At 39.7% G+C, this 17806-nt stretch overlaps 1 protein-coding gene across 1 annotated transcript in view; it reads left to right on the top strand.

Annotated features, from left to right (window-relative positions):
* The window catches only part of fkbp15b (FKBP prolyl isomerase family member 15b), a 36493-nt gene continuing 18687 nt past the window's right edge, over positions 1–17806 (top strand). Inside the window, 16 exon segments of the mRNA XM_036578299.1 lie at positions 1–213; positions 4438–4544; positions 5414–5492; positions 7074–7143; positions 7359–7433; positions 7531–7629; positions 8774–8920; positions 9662–9730; positions 10090–10233; positions 10491–10639; positions 12510–12558; positions 12800–12925; positions 13808–13898; positions 14041–14117; positions 16341–16428; positions 17652–17761. Of these exon segments, the coding sequence (XP_036434192.1) occupies positions 167–213; positions 4438–4544; positions 5414–5492; positions 7074–7143; positions 7359–7433; positions 7531–7629; positions 8774–8920; positions 9662–9730; positions 10090–10233; positions 10491–10639; positions 12510–12558; positions 12800–12925; positions 13808–13898; positions 14041–14117; positions 16341–16428; positions 17652–17761 (1527 nt within the window). The 5' untranslated portion in view covers positions 1–166.

Raw genomic sequence — 17806 nt, forward strand, 5'->3', positions numbered from 1 at the left:
AGTCAGCTGACACAAGCCGCAGAAACGGGAAGCGAAAGGGAAGTTAGTTTAGCTCGGAATGAGGAGGCGATAATTCCGTATCAAATGTAACCGGAGTTTAATCCAGCATTTAATCATCAGCAGAGAAACTACACGTCTCTTTAACCTCTTATCCGAGGCCTGAGATATGTTCGCTGACGATGAAGACGGAGATTTCTTGTCTCCTACAGGGGGGTGAGTGAGATCCCGCTGCCTCAGGAGAGAGAAAGCGCGACTAGCTAGGTTAACGTTAGCTTGCTAAAGCTAACGCTAAATTCTAGCTCACTTGGAGGTCTTATTTATTTTCAGTAACTGTTCAGAATGTCCACCTTTCTAACCGGCCACTATAAGGATGAACAGGTCTTGCAGTTTGACGAAGCTGAGGTTGGCTGCTGCTTGTTCGCCAGCTTCTTCTCATACAAATGTTCCGTTCCACCTTAAATGGGGCAGCAGTTACGTTCTGGAGCGCCTGCGGCACCAAAATGTAACCGCCGCTCCATTGAACTGTTTAAGGTGGAACGGAAAATTCGATTGAAAAGCCAAGTTCAGCCTCGTTGCAAACTGTTTCGAAAAATAAAAAATGATAGCCACAAACTAGTAGCTAACCTTATAACACTCGTGCTCACATAACTGTCAAGGCTTTGGTACAGTTTACACGGTTTATGATATTTTAAGAGCTGGGACCGGTTTTAAAGTGCAGAAGGTAGCTTGAGTCAGTGAATCAGCTCCGAGAAGTTTGACGTTAAAGGGGAACGATTTTTCAAAAATTCTACATAATTAGATGGTTGAGATGTAAACAAAGTCACTCAAAGTGGTTTGGTGTGACATGCTCACTTCTAGAGAAACTTAGAGTCAGAATTGTTCACAGTGGAGGTGATGGGAACCAGACGTCCACCTCACAGAAGGTTATTGCATGAAACGGTCAGATATGTGCTGTCTGAGGCATTGTTTTTACGATAGTTTTGTGATAATGTTTTGGCTTAAAACGTTTTTTTTAATACGTTCATTTTGCAGGGATACATACAGAGTGGTGTATGGCCAAATAGATCTTAAATAAAACTTATTATTGCAGATTTTCCAGCATTTTTTAGCAACATTATTACATATTCAACTTAGAATGTAGGTTCACTGGTGGTTTCGAATAGGAAATAAAATGGCTATGTATGCATAGTAAACATGACCACCCCTGGTTCCAATCACTGTAAAGAAATTAGTGTCATAAGTTTTTCTGCAATGAATCACTTCACATCAGACCGCTCTGAATGACTCTGTTTATCAGAAATTTTGAAAAAATGGTGGACTTCCCCTTTTAATGTCATTAACTCAGATGGGGCAGATGCTTCACAGCTTGCTGACTCTTTGAGTGGCTCAACAAGAACACATGCAGTTTGGTGTGCTGAGAAAGTTAATCAGTAGAAATGAACCTCATGTGCTGACTTGCAGGCCGCAACATTGAAGTTAATGCACGCTACAAAGCTTCTATCCAGTTAGTGCAACACTGCACTGTTTGTACCCTCATGTATTTTTATATGCAGGTAGATTTGATAAAGCCTGGCTCCATTTTCCCTTTCTGTCCCTCCATCTCTGCTGTTTTAACACCTTAATGTTTATGTTCATCCGCACATGACTTGCTCTTCCTTTGCTGCCCCCATCATGTGATTTCAGGCCTTTAGCAGCTCTTTCCAAATGCCTGCAGACCACAGCGTTGCCTTGTAGAGAAAATGGTTCAAGCTTATTGCAGTAGATGTCTATTAATACACCTGCATTTGGTGGTAAACATTACATAACTGCTTGTTTATTGACCGCAGAATCATTTCGTCTACTGGAAATTGGCCCTGTAATTTTATTTACTGGATGTTATGACCGAAGTAGGGTCAGCTGTCCTTTTGAGACGAAACTGGCTATTATATATTCTAGGTCAGGCTATCTAATGACATTTAATAGCATAGTTTTTCAGGAAAACTTAGACGGCTGTCTGTCATGTCCTGTTTTGGGCCTCATGGCGTTAAGGAGGGAAAAAAAAAGTTTAATATGATTTGTAGTTCAGCTGATTCTCTGCTGTGTGTGGGCTGGGAAGCAAAAGCTGATGGAAGGGATTGGGTAGTGTGTTAATTCCATTCACATGCTCACGGTTGCATGTGCCGGGCCAAAGTGGACTGCGTTTAGACTCATTCAGTTCAAGGAAATGGACAGGGAGCATTGCCACGGGTCTCCAATAGGCCGGGATTAGACGAGTGCTGGACCTTTGGACTATTCTGGCTAGACTGGACCGGGATCTGCTGGAAGGACAGCGGGGAATAATTTTGTCTCAAACGTCCAAACAAGGCCTAGCTGGCCTCTTTCGTAGAAGATTTGGCCTCTGAGTGCTCCAGAATATAGCTCGAAAGGCAGCAATAGCATGGCAGCTTTGAGAGATACTGACTACGTGTGGAGAGAGATACACGGGTCAGTGGCTTGTGTGCCAATATAACGATATAATTGGTCAATATAACCATACGGTACTGTTATTGTGAATTGTGCCTCAGTATGCCTTTCTGAGTATATTTTCAGTACGTCTGTAACACAGAAGAACTGAATGTGTCATAAAGAGAGATTATAGAAAGGCTGTAAATGACAAACTGTGTAGAAACCGCTTAGTAACAAGTAGCTGAATGGCTGTCGTCTGATTTTACTCATTTATTTTTACCAATTGTTCGAATTTTTTTCCTTCTGTTGCTTTGTATAACATAAGAAATATTGTTCTTACAGTCCTTTATATCTATAACAGTTATAAAGTTGTTCTTCTGCTGTCTAGATGTTGTCGGACAGGTGCACGTTTTCTTCGTGCTCGTAACTCTTAAAGATATGGAGACGAAGCCAGTGTATGCGCGGAGACATGAACGCAAAAGTTCCCCTTGAGGCTATAACAGAGCAGCAGACTGGAGGAATTTATATTTCCTTAAGGCATCTGACTCAGACCATGCTGACCAGCTTTGTTCCAGAGACCTACTTGTTACTTGTTGTATTGCTGAGGCTAATTCCACGAATGCTTATCTGTTGAAGTTCTCCAAACCCCAGCCTCCCTTGCCGTATTTGTGTAGGCTTACTGCTCTTTAATGTCTGATCATTCAGTATTCATGGCTCTGTTTCACCTTGCAGGTGTTTTTTATTATGATTTAAAAGAGACCACCCATCAATCATTTTATTTCCAGTCAAAATGGCCATTAAGTAAGTTCAGGGGTCTACTCCTGCTTCTGAGGTTTTGGTGATTAGAGTTTCCATCCATCCATCCACTGTGAGAAGACAACTCCACGCTATTGGTCTGGAAAGATGTATAGCTGTCAAGAAGGCCTCACTGAGAAAAGTAAAGAAAAAAGTTGACCTCAACATCACTGAATGTGTTTGAGATCATTAGATTGTGAGACGCAGAAAAGGCAACCAACTTCTAAGACTGAACTGTGGAGGTGCGGAAAAATATCCCTGCAGATTTCTTTGAAAACCCCAAAGCAAGTCCTGAAGAGAATGGAAGCTGATATAAAGGCATAATGTGGACACTAAATAATAATAAATTTATTATAGATCATTATAGATTGTTTTATTTAGATACTAAGACTTCTGTGTCATTTTCAGTTGAATATTTTTGTCAGCGTCCAAAAAAAGGTATTAGCCAAAAGGGCAACTTTACAGGAGAAGACAAAAACGTACTTTACTTGAAATGTAAGTTAATGTAAAGATATTTTATTCCAAGCAGTTTTGGAGCATTTCACACTGTAAAAAATGGCAGCTGCTTTGCTCTCTCTCTCTATATTTAGAGCAATATAGATAGATAGAAAGATCAATAGATAGAATATATATAGTATAATAATATATGATATAAATAGTTACTTTTTTTTGGACAGTGCTGATATATTTTCTGATTTTTTTTATGATACTGAAAAATGAATAACTTGTGCTTAATATTTGTTTTGACTGGAAACTAAATAAATGGAAGGGTGGTCTCTGAATATGCGTAGAACAGTAGGTTGGTCTGATTTGTTTATTGTTGCTCTGTTTTTTTTCTTTTTACAATTACACTACAGGAAATCTTACACTGTATTGTTAATGTTAAGCAGACATAAAGCACATTTCCAGAAAGGAAACTTGTTTTAATGTTCTTTCAAAATAGTATAAAGAACCTAAAGAATGATATATGCTGCAGTGAATTATGATGTTATGTAAAAACACTGCAAAAATTTAAAATCAGTGTTGTTGTGATACCAGTATGGGTATAGATTATATCTTTTCTTTGTAGACTGTCTTTGTGCTTCTTACCAACAGAACAATACATTGTTTAAGCTTTACTAGCTAAGGAATTTCATCTCTCTCTCTCTCTCTCTCTCTCTCTCTCTCTCTCTCTCTCTCTCTCTCTCTCTCTCTCTCACATTCATTCTCTGATTACAGGGCAAAGCTGGCGTCTCTGTTTGGTTTGGATCAGGCTACCAGCCAGGGCAACGAGTCGTTCCAGTACACGGCCCCCAAACAACCGCGCAAAACCTCCATGAATTCAGGTAGTCTCCTCGGGGGCTCGTGGGGTCTTAGATAGTGCTGCATAAGTTAGCAATAGCGGTGTACACTTCCCAATAAATAAGCTGAATACAAATAAACGGTTTACTTTGATTCACTTGATACAGTATTATGCTTGCAAAATACACTGAATACACAAATGTGACTGGAGGATCTATTTACACAAAAGTGGAATATGGACATTCTGTGGAATATAGACAGTCTTTTTTTATCGTTTTCGCGATATGAGTTTCTGCAATAAACAGATTGCTATAAGGTGCAATGACGGAAGAGATCAAATGACCTCACAAACGCAGCACCAGAGAGACGTCATTACATTGTCGCCACAATCCATCATGCTACATTCACATGTTCGTATTGAAAAAAGGTCTGTGGAGGGGAGCTTTAGCAGGGCATATCGTTTAGTTAGGTGGAAATATCGTCATCGTAATATCTGACAGCTTTATCGTGGCTTTTCGAACATCCATATCATATGGCCCTAATTTTTGGGGAAGATTTTTACATTAAAAAAAATAGCTCAAGAATTTAATTTTGTTCAAAACATGAGTGTTTATTAATATACTGATAACATGATTGCATACTTTATTAAATGGTATAAGGATAAAACGTTTGCATAGATTATTGTCGATCAATGTTATGATAACGTGATTGAATACTTTATTGAATGTTAATGTAATGATAACATGATTGCATACTTTATTGAATATTATTATAATGATAACATTCTAAAATTGATATATTTGAATAGGCGCATTCAAATGCATGTTTTAACCCCTAGTTACTAACATATTTTCTTCATGGCTGAACTCCATTCTGCCTTTTTAGCAAAGGTTGTGTTGTGAATATTTGTCAGGTGCACCTGCTCAGAAGTCTGCTGCTCCTCCTGGTTCTCCTGCAGTGCTGTTAGCCACGGCAGTTCATGCCTTCAGATAGTAAGTACAGCATGCATTTAAACAAAATTAACACTGGATCCTGTTTTATGTACTGCAAATCTGTCACATGATATTGATAAGACACTTTTGTATCTAAAATTAGGTTTCTTGAAGGGATTTTCTAGGATTTTAATGTCAAAGTTTGTAGACACCTGCTATCTAAAGTTTACCATAAATCATAATCATGAATAAATGTAACATATTAATAAAAAGGCCAAACTGGACCTTTTACATCTGATGAATGTGCATACCTGATGACAGCTTTAATGTTGACTAACAAAGCAAGGTAAGTAACCAGCAAGATCTAAAGTGTTAATGCATGTGAGGTCACTATTAGGCAAATAACAGGTCACTGTTGCCATTTTTATTTAAGTGTTGTAACTGTTTGTTAATGATGTTTATGACCTACTTAATTATCATTAATGAGGTAATTATAACAATTTACTGTAGGGCAGTGTTGATGAGGCCACATTAAACCTAAATTAGTCCTTTGTGACAACTCACATAAACCTATGTAAACATTTATAAACACTTATTCCATTTAGGCGTTATTTTTCATAGTTTGCATTCACCAACTTTGATGTTAGACTGATATTTTCTTACATTTTTTCTGACGTAAGTCTAGGAAAACTCCCTTCTAAAGACATGAAGGTAGAAGGAACTTTTGGAACATCTTGTCTCTGGCATCCATTTTATGCTGAGTAAAGATAGACTCGCTGTTTTTGTTTTCTATCTATTTTGTTGTGTATATGTTGCTGATACAGGCATATTCACAGGATTGGTTGACACCGCAGAGATTCACAGCAGTCTGGTGTATTCACATAATGCATGCTGGGTGTTGTGTTGATGAACGAAAACATGTATAATGACTAAAACATGAATAACACAGTAAACAGTTATGTGTTCTGTCAAACCAAAGAGGCTGAAGGACATGATGTCTGTCATGCCCCTTTAAAGGGGAATACTACCAAATTTTCAAAGTTTGTTTACAGTTCAGTTATTCAAATATAAGCAAAGTCAGTCTGAGTGGTTTTATGTGAAATGGTTCTTAACTTATGGACCCAAATTTCTTTACGGCGGTGGTGACGGGAACCAGTGGTCAAATATAGCTGCTTTATTTACCACCCAAAATGGCCAGAGAACCTACATGTGTTTTCTTGGTTTTTATATGCATTGTTGAAAATGATTAAATTATCTGTAGTTTTCTTTGGGCACTAGTTTGCCTTACAGTGCCCTGCGTGTTCCTCCACCATGAATACATAAAAAGTAAGAAAAGAGTTTTTGGCCAAAATCATATTAAAGTTATTGTGAACAATGTCTTAGGCATCGAGCAGCATTTAGAAGCATTAAGTGCTTCAGGCATCTGGTTCCTATCACTACTGCTGTGAACAAGTTTCTCTGAAACAGAACGTTTCACACCAAACCACTCTGAATTACTTTGTTTACATATTAACCATTTAATTATGAGGACGTTTTGAAAAATTGGTGGAGTTCCCCTTTAAGGACAGTAACACTAGTTTCCCAGCTTTCTGTGAACCTAAAAGGTTTGCTCGTAAATCATGGTGGTGATTTGTGTTGCAGTGTTAATGGACAGTATATGAAGCAAGGCAAGCTGGGTGCTGCAGTGTTGGGAAACCACACAGCCAAGGAGGTGGGTGCGGTCATTATTTCATGCTTTTATTTCATCTGAAGCTTTTTGACATTAGAATCGGTACACTGCATTATACTAATGCACATAGTAGGTCCATAAGCTCAGTCATACATAATGATTTTATATGAATAGCTCAGTGTATTAGTGTATATTGATCTCAGAAGCGATGGAACTATAATTCATTCTTCTGTTTGCTCTCTGTTTCTTTCCCTCAGTATAAGTTGCTGCTCTACGCCAGTCAGCAGAAACAGGTGACGGCAGCCAGAATCCACTCGGGCTTCATCTTCACTGTGAGTGTTTTTTTTTAATGTTGGCGATATTATTAATTTGTTTCTAACAGCCCCATCCTTTGTTCACCGTCACCTCTGCCTTTCCTCCCTTTTACAGGTCCAGCCTAGTAACTACTGCACCTTCTATGATGACCAGAGACAGAACTGGTCCCTTATGTTTGAGTCGGAGAAAGCAGCCACAGATTTCTGCAAAGAGGTGAGAAAGTGTCCCGGTGGCGCAGTGGTAACGAGCCTGGCTCCGGGTCACCTCAGTCACAATGTTTAGGGGGCAGTCGTGGGCTGGAGGTTAGGGAACCAGCCTTGTGACCGGAAGGTCGCCGGTTTGATCCCCTCAGCTGACAGTACGTGACTGAAGTGCCCTTGAGCAAGGCACCTAACACCCAACTGCTCCCCGGGCGCCGTGGATGCCCACCGCTCCGGGCAAGTGTGCTCACTGCCCCCCTCTTGGCTGTTGGCTGTTTGTTATTGCTGTTATTAACAGTAATAACAATAGAATAAAATAAGATTGGTTTATATTATATAAAAATCTCGAATAACACTTTCTTCATATAAATGAATAAACGCCTCCTGAGTGCACTGTTATCAGAATTAGGGTTGAATTCTTGAGTCTGATTTACATAAAGCAGTGTGATTGGACTGGGAGTCCTAACAACACATTAAAGCAATAGTTTACCAAAAATTCAAATTTACACAGCACTCAAATGTAGTCGATGTTTGATGTCTGAAGTTTGCTTCCTTAGTTTTGCATTGGAGCTAAGAGGCTAATGTAGCTCACAAGTAATGGGAAGAGTGTTCTCCACTAATTAGCATGATTAGCAAGCTGCTTAACTAAGTCATCACACATTTGTCTCACATCTGAATAGACTTGCTCATAGACAAACAGACTTGCTTATGTAGTTTCTGGCACTGTATGACATTGTCAAATAGAGGTGGGCAGTATGATGAAGGTTTATCATTATTGTGATACATTTTGTTATCATTATGAATAATATGCGCTACTGGGCATGTTGTAGATATCGCCAGTGCTGATCACTGGACAACTGGATGTTTTGTTGCAAAGACAGCATATTTAGTCCTGTTTAATTGGATTTAGTGCAGCAGAGAATGTGAAATGTTAAATAAAAATGTTTTTGATGACAGTAAAAAATATCCTGTTACGTACTTTGCATTGTAAAAATGTGTTCATGTATTGTAATATATTTTTGCCTTATCACTCACACCTACTGTGATCTAGAAAAGTAAAGAAATAGCCACAGGCAATCTTGAAGCCTGAATTGTCTGTACTTTTTCTCTAAACTATCACTTTAATGCTCCACTCATACTATGGGTGACTGTTGCAGGTGTGTCTGGCTAAAGTGAACTCTGCTCAGCTGGAGACGGTGGTGACCCAGGACCTGGTTCTTGGAGAGGGTCAGGGCGTGGAGAACGGGGACTCGCTAGAGGTGGCCTACACTGGCTGGCTGCTGCAGAACCACACCATCGGCCAGGTGATAACACGCTTACATTAGGGGAGTCAGAACATACCAGTGCCACTTAGAGAGAATGCAAACTTTGATATCATTAGCAATTTGTTTAATGCTAACTCTCTCAACATTATCATGTTTTGGTGTAAGTATTGCCTTAAATGGAAATTCTACCAATTTTCTCTTAATTTCTGCATTATTCAGTAGTCAGAGTGAGAGTGGATTGATGTCAGATGATTCATCATAGGGAAACAGTGGTGGTGATAGGAACCTGGGGTTGTGAAACACAAACATAGCCATTTTATTTACTATCCAAAACCACCGGTGAGCCTACATGTGTCTTCTGTATTGCTGATAATGATAATTATTGTATGTCTTAAAAAATAAGATTACTTTGGAGCCTTTGGGGGCTTTGCCTTACAACATACCTCTCCATCTGAACAAATTTTAAAATAAATAAATAAATAAATAGTAGGCCATAGTTTCTATGAGGCAGCTTATTATTTGATAACAATAAGGTAGAGGAGGCATTAAACTTCTCAGATGTCTGGTTCCTATCACCACCACTGTGAACAATTCTGATTCAGTACGTTTCTCTAAAACAGCATTGCACAACTACTCTGAATGACTTTGTTTACACCTTATCTATATAATTGTGTAGAAATTATGGGAAATTGGTGGAATTCCCCTATAAAGATTTCATTGCATTGAATGTCCCGCATAACTGAGATCTTTTTGAAAATGCTTTACTTTATGTATCTGCAGATGTTTGACTCTAATCTGAATAAAGACAAGCTGCTTAGACTGAAACTCGGCGCTGGAAAAGTCATCAAGGTGAGGAGACCTGGAGATCATCATTTACAGCAGTATGCAGAAGTTTGGATGTCCCTGGCAAAATTACGTTTCCTCTGCAGCGAACACATTTTAATGCACAGTCACTGTTTATTTGCTGAATTTAACATATTGGGGGGGAGAATAAAACTTAAATGTGGGGTGGGCGAAAGTTCTAGCACATTTTATATTGTATCTTTTTATTTTATCCAAAATGTTAAAGAAATTTTGTTTCCTGTTGGAGCATTTTACTTTGAAAATCATCAAAACATGCGATTTCTTTTCAAGCTTTTGCACACATCTTTAGATGCAATCAGTATCGACTGTATATAAAATGCTCTTTTTCTGTCTTTCTGTCTCAGGGCTGGGAGGAGGGGATGCTGAGCATGCGTAAAGGTGGAAAGCGTCTGATGGTGATCCCGCCTGCTCTAGCGTACGGCTCGCAGGGCGTCCCGGGTCGCGTTCCAGCAGACAGCACTTTGGTGTTTGAGGCAGAGATCCGCCGGGTGGGCCACTCTTTATACTTCTCTATCAATTCCTTAAATACATCATCATTTCACATTAAATAACAATTCATTTGTATTGATTATGGTAAAAAAAGTTGTTTCTATTAGGAGCTGGGGTTGCATAGAATAGACAATGCTGTGGGCAGCTGACACAAACTGAGGGCCTGTGCTTGATTTTACTGCTGTGCTTCTAGTTAGAGGGGGTCCATATATGTGTTACCAGGAATCCTCCCCTCATTGTGTCTGTGTGTGTGCAGGTGAAGTTTGCTAAGGAGAGCAGCTCTGAGAGGTTAACTGTGGGCTCCAGAGACTCTGCCATTCCTTCCCCTGCCCCCAGTTTGGACAGCCTGGGGCCTGACCTCAGCCAGCAGGCCCCCAGCAATGCGTCAGCGCCCAGCAAACCAAGGTACGAAGCCTGTTCGCTTTGAGGGTGAGGAAGCTCAAATGGCTAAGCTAAGGGAGGATTTTCAGCAAGCCTCTAGCTAATGCAAGTGAAACTTAAACAGATGTCATCAGAGTGGAAGCAGTGAAGAATGTGAGGAATTGAGATGATTGAAGTGAAACCGTTTTTCACCTTACCTTAAACGTAGTCTATCAACCCTGTGTTTGCTTCTTCAGTGATTGAGATGTAAACAAGGTTTGGTGAGAGTTTTTATGTGTAATGTTTTAATTAAAATGTTAAATCAGTGGTAAATCTGAAGAAAATAAGTTTTCATAGGGTTTTCTTACAACACCTTGTATATATCTATGCCATAAATTTTACAAATAACATCTTAAGCTGAATGCTTATATCTAAACTACTGTAAAACCATGTTTCAGGAATCAGGTAGCATATTCATAACCATTTGACGTTATCAATTTGTTGCTTTTCCAGGTGAAAATAAGTCTCCTCTTTACAATGGCGTTTTAGGGCCACTGTTAATAAAAATAAAAATAGTAGACTTTGAGAAAAAAGTTGTAATATATCGAGAAAAAAGTCGTAATATTTCAAGATAAAAGTTGTACAGTATGATATTTCGAGAAAAAAAGTTGTAATATTTAGAGGAAAAAAGTCGTAGAATTCCGACATTAAAATGGCAGTAATACCAGGAAAGGTCGCAATATTATGGCCAAAGGATTTGCAAAGTGAAGGCAGCACCTCCTCATGTTAAAATGAGGGGCGTTGAGTTGGTGGAGTTATACTTTCGTATTGATTTCACCAGTAAAGAAACACTCAGTCTCCCTGTCTCTCCTGCACATCAGCACCAGCCTGTTATTAGTATAAGAAATGGCTGAACAGCTGAGCAGGAAACCGTGTTTATCTAGAATGAAGAGCCAGACGGACTCGGAGGAAACTGTCTGTCTGTGTTGTTGAAGTAGAATCGCAGGCAGGACCGTCTACACGGCTATCGGTACTACATCTCCGCACCATTCAAAGAGGGCATGAAGTTTCACAGACAGTAAGAATGATGATCAAAATGATCCACAGAGAGACAGGAGTGAGTGGAACTCCGGCGCCAGTACAGCAACCGAGACCCCAACGCATTATGGCAGCTACCCTACAGTTAGCCCACTTTATCCTCCAAATATTGAGTTTTTTTTCTCAAAATATTATGACTTTTTTTTCAAAATATTACGACTTTATTCTTAAAGGCTGTCCTACCTCTTCTACTTGATTTGTAGAGTTTAACATATTGGCAAAAAATAAAACAAAATATAAAATGTGCCATAACTTATGCTTGGGCCACATTTTATGTCTAATATCTTAAATTCAGCAAATAAACAGTAATTATATTTCATTTACTAGTATTTTCACTTAATTACTTTTGACCAGGGGCAGCTAAACTTTTTGACTGTATGTGATATACTGTTATTTATGAAAATAGCCAATCACTATGATGAATCTGATAAATCCAGCTAGTTGTTTGCATCCTAAGTATGGATTTTTTTCTGTATTGTTTTAAGAAGTATGTTTCAAGTTTAAGCACATTGGGAAAAATAAAACCAAAAATGTGCCATAACTTTTGCACAGGCCTTATTTTGGGTTTTGATTTTCCCCCATTATATTAAATTCAACAAATGAATCAATTGTGCATTAAGATGTGCAAAAGTTTGGTCACTGTAGGGATGTGTTAACTCATTTTCAGTAAGAAAATCAACAATACATGGAATTTGGTCAGTGGCGCCCCAACCTTTATACAAAGCAGAGATGGTTAAGCATCAACAAAATTCATGTTAGAACATATTTTATATATATTATATGTGCTTGTTGAACATTTCTGTTTTTCCTCTTCCAGTGAACCGCCACTCAGAGCTAAATCCAACTCGCTGAGTGAGCAGCTGTCTGTGAGTGGCCTAGTCTTCTACTTTGTTCAGTTTAAACTTTCATATGAAACAATTTGATGGTATTAATAATGAATGACACCTCATAGGCAGCTTTCTGTGATGCTGAATGCTCCCTACTAGCTTTTGCTCATTGTAAGCTATGTTAGTGCTTTTAAGTGAGTTATTCCTTTAAATGTATCGGCAGTTGTCAGTGGGCCAGTGTCTTATTTGATTAATAGATCTGTGCTGTCGTCTCTCACAGAATCCAGATGCCACCAAAGCCAAACTCATCTCCCGCATGGCCAAGATGGGTCAGCCCATGTTGCCCTTCCTCACCGGTACAGCTTCATCATCTTCACAAGCCGAGTCCAGCGACTCTGAACTGGAGGTATGCAAAGGAGTAAAGCCTGCTTAAAACAGTAGAATAAAATTTATATATCAGGGTGTGACATTTTGGGACTTCTTTAAGCACTTTGTGATACTGCATATAGAGCAGCTTTGTCTGGAGCGATTAGGCTATTTCATTTTCTGGTTTAGTATTTATTATATTATGGATATTAGAGCTGTTAAACAATTAATTGTTAATTATTTGTGTAAGTAATCACGGTTAATCACATCTGTCTTATTTGCTCAAATTTGACACTGAAGAAAGATTTTTGTTTTTCATATTAAAAAGCTGTTTCTTGGTATAGCTGTATGAGTGGACAAAATAAGCTTCATCAGAACATATTTATTACTTTCAGAATTCCAATGACATTATTTAACCTGAACATGTGATCAGGTGATTTCCTGTTGTTGTTATTATTATTGATGTCCAGTGAGAGCAACAGTGACTGCATATTCATTCCTGTATTCCTGTTACAGTGGGAGCTCTCAAGGTGAACTGAAGCTCCACTTTGTAGTGGCTTTTGTTAGTTTGCTGCTTGTTGATTTATCCATAGGTCTCCGGTGAGCACTGTCCAGCGTAGTCTGTTGAAGGTGCTGAAGCCTTTGCTTTAAATGCCACTTAAAAGCTGCATTTGAGCGAGAGGACTACAAGCATGGCAGTATACAGAGCGCTGCAGTTGGGCTTACTAGCATTAAAGTGTAATAATTATGTTATTAACACATTAACTTTGACAGCCCTAATTGATTTTTTTTTTCTTTAAGTACTGTTTTTGGAAGGATATTTGAACAGCATAACTGATTCAAACACCCATCCGACTAGCATTGAATATACCATGTTACAAACAATAATGTCAGTGTTGTTTTGTATGTGTATGTGTTACAGGACCCGAGCGTATCCCGACTGAAGGAGCGTCCTGCCGCTCCCTCTCCTCAGCCAGTCCACCTCTCCTCTGCTCCATCAGCCTCCATACAGGGTGAGCACACACCTCACACTCTCTCCTATAAACATGAGTTACCTCATCATTAACATGCACACCAATACTGAAGTCGGATGTGTAGTTAGAGTTCTTGGATGTAGTCATGTGTCTAATTGACCTCATCCTCTGACCACTCCAGCAACAGCCTTGATGCCTGTTTCCATGGCAACCGCCAATCCCCAGCCTGTGATGCCTGCAGCGGTTCATGCCTTCCAGGTGAGCACGTGTCCAGAGCTCATGTAGTGGTGTCCTAAAAGATGGTTTGAGTTCAGATTTACACGTTTTTCCCCCCTTACTCCAAACGTAGATGATCAGCCAAGACAGACCTTTGGTGTTTTAAGTTTGCTTCTTTAGTTTTGCAGTGGAGCTACGAGGTAAACATAACTAACAAGTAACAAAAGGTTATAAACCACACTTTAGCATTATGTACTTTCCTCAAACAGTGTTGAGTTGTTAAGTAATCTGAAATAGATTGGCTGACAACACGATATTCTGTTATCTGTTAAAATGGACCAAATTACAAAATTCACCTTCAAGACAGGCGTTAGGTTGCTATGCAGCACAGTTTTGTTTTTTTATAGAGGACAGTGTGTCATAAACACAGTGTGTCAGAAACAACATACAGACTTATTTGAGGTTACTTAAAGCTTCAGTGTGGTTATTGATTTAGTTTTGCTGTTTGCACAGTGCTATTTGGTGGGGTATACACTTCCCTTTACTTATGAGCATCATCATCATCATCATCATCACTTTTATTTATATAGCGCCTTTCCCATGCTCAAGGACACTTTACAATCAATACATAATCAACAATACGTAACCCAGAACACATACACACACACACACACACACTCCACGGTTCCCACAGCTAGTGGAGGGAATTTCACTGACCGCAATACAGATTCACTTAGCTAGCCTGGAAAGAGTCCTTAGCAGTGGGGAAAATCTTGCACCACAACTACGGTGCATCACACAGGCGGCCGGCCCGGGAAGCCTCGAAGGCTGAAGATGTCCTTTGCCATGAAGGGGGAGCATTTTCCTGCAGCCGAACACCACCAGTCCAGGAAGCCTCATAGCTGCAATGCAGCGTCACCCACGGCGTAGCGCTGCTCATGCAGCCCGAACTCTGCTGGTCCAGGCAGCCCCACAGCTGCAGTGCAGCGTGAACCAAGCAGCCAGCCCAGGCCGCGATGTCACGCCGATCAGGTCCTCAGTCCAGAGAGCCCCATAGCCGCGATGCAGTGTCACTCAAGTGGCCGGTCCAGGCCGCATAATAGCTGAGATGTAGTGTCACCCAAACAGCCAGTCCAATAAGCCTCTGAGCCACAGCTGGAAAGTCAATCTCAGCCGCTATCTCGGTGGATATGATGGCAAACTTCTCAGGCAAACATCAAAACAAACACACAAACAATACAGAACTAACGGAAAACCAATGTAAAGCGGCAGCCATACTGCGCCAGCGTACTTACAGCGGAACGCAAGCACACACACACACACGCACGCACTATTAGCTTATTTTGCTACTGGCTGCATAGCGAAATAAGCAAAAAAATAAAATTAAAGAAGCAAATTTTGAGACCAAGCATGACTGAACAGCCACATTTAGAGTCTGGGAAACCAAATTTGTATGAGATGGAGCAAACATGCATAATGACCCTTCATACTGTACATGAGAATGATCAGATTTGTTCTTAACCTGAAAGAGAGCAAATTACTTGCTCTGTGAACGATGTACCACGCCCATTATTTACCTTTGAGACTAAAGCGCTTTTTCACTGCACTGTACTGAAACCTTTAGCACCACAAAACTGAAACTGTGCTTTTCTGTTGGTCACTGATCCAGAGTCGATGGTGCCAGTTGTACAGTTTTCGTTACCTGTTCAAGATTGTTACCAACAGAATCTAATGGTGCTTAAGGTTACACTTGGAGCTTAAGCCAACAATTTATTTAGCAATAAAAACTCTTCCAGGTGAAGATAAGATCACCAAACACTATTACAACACCAGTAATGCACGCTAGAGTGAGATGTTGATGTGTCGATTGCTGTTTTTTAAATAACTACTTTGTAAAGAGTTTGCTAAGCTGACATGAGCTAGTTAGGAAGCTGACTTAGCATCTATACTAGCCTTTACAGAACAGGAAAAACACATGCTTGGCTTTATTGTACACGTCTGTGTAAATGTAGACGTTTTCTGTGAGTACAGTATATTGTTTATATCAGCAAGTAATGTACGCTAACAAGCAAGCAAAGGTGCTAATTAGCCAAATTTGATGTATTAGACTTGTACTATTACAATAGCATAAAAAATTATTATTGTATCGTATCCTGTTTGGGTCAGTTCTTCTTTTTAAATGTGCGGCGGAAAAACACTCTTATAGTTTCTGTTGGCTACTTGTGTTTGTAAATTGAGCTAAATGTGTTGTGTGTTGTTTCCTAGCCATGTTCTTACACTCAGTCCACTGTGGCTCCCTCTCACTTGCAGCCTGTTGGACAGATGTACCCCACACAGACTGTGCCTTACCAAGGTAACCTACACACTCGCATGCAACACAGCATTACAGCACTAACCGCTTGTAGCGCATAACCCAGGTAACACCTGCACACACACCACAGTCTAACCCTGCAGTTGTATCAATATAACAGACACCATTAAAAGTTGCTCTACTTAAAGGAATAGTTTGGCAGAAAGTCCATTTAAAAGTCCAGACATTTCTTGATCAGCTACGTTTGAGGTAGGATGTACTCAGTCAGCCAAGACATGTTTTGTATTTGTATTAAGAGCTACAAGGCTAATGTGGCTAATAAGTAAGTGAAGCGTAAACACTACCAACTAGCACTGTTCACACTTCATGCCTAAATCATCACACTTACCTCAAACCACAGAGTTGTTAATGGGGCATTTCAGCCTAGAAGTAGATATGAATATGTTATTTGTTGTGTTATGTAATACTCTAATGCAGCATTTCATCACTTGGGCTCATCAGTTTGACAGAATTTATGATTTCGTTTTCTACTGTGTGTTTGTCCATCAGTGTTCTGTCACTACAATACCCAGCATGCATTACACAAATAAATTGTACAACCACTGGGAGTCCCCAGCAGCAATAAGGAGATTCTCTGATGCACCATCTCTGATGTAAAGGCTGATAAATACAGATGTGAAATTAGGCTTCCTAGCAGTGATGTTAGCTATCTGGGTTCCTTCTGCATTAGCATAATAATGCGGAACATTTTAAGCAGCTCACCTTTTAAACATCGACCCCAGAGCAGCTTCAGTTTTTCAAAGGCTCCTCCCACCTTCAAGATACATCATGAGAGGGGAGTTTTACTAGTTTTGAAATAAGAAAATTTAATTGTCAAGGCTATTGTGGCACTGCTGCAGTAGGTTAGGAGGTATGCTTACAACAGATGTAGCGATGGTTCATTTGTCATTTTGGATGGAGTGCCCCTTTAATGCTATACAGGCTTGCCTGTATGAAAATAGACAAAAGTATAGATACATTTCATACATTGTCAAAAACCATATAAGCAAGTCTGTGTTTTCATGGCTGTGATCTTAGCTCTAGTGCTAAACTTCAGACACCAAACATGTGTAAGCTGAGTGACATTTGGGATGAGGGAACTTTTTCTGCTGAGCTATTCCTTTAAAAATGCTCTATCATGTTTGATTGGTATTTAAACTGTAGTTATATTTTATCAGTCACAGTCATCATTGTTGATGGTTGAGCGTTTTTGTTTTGTCCACCAGGAAGTGGTGATGTCACGTCCTTCTTGATGACTGAGGCCCGGCAGCACAACACCGAGATTCGATTGGCCGTCGGCAAAGTAGCCGACAAAGTGGACCAGTTATCTGCCAAGGTTTGTGTGTTGTGTTTTTTCCTCTCTCACACCTCCTTGTCATAC

This window comes from Colossoma macropomum, unplaced genomic scaffold (assembly GCF_904425465.1).
Source record: "Colossoma macropomum unplaced genomic scaffold, Colossoma_macropomum, whole genome shotgun sequence".
In the NCBI taxonomy this organism is placed as follows: Eukaryota; Metazoa; Chordata; class Actinopteri; order Characiformes; family Serrasalmidae; genus Colossoma; species Colossoma macropomum.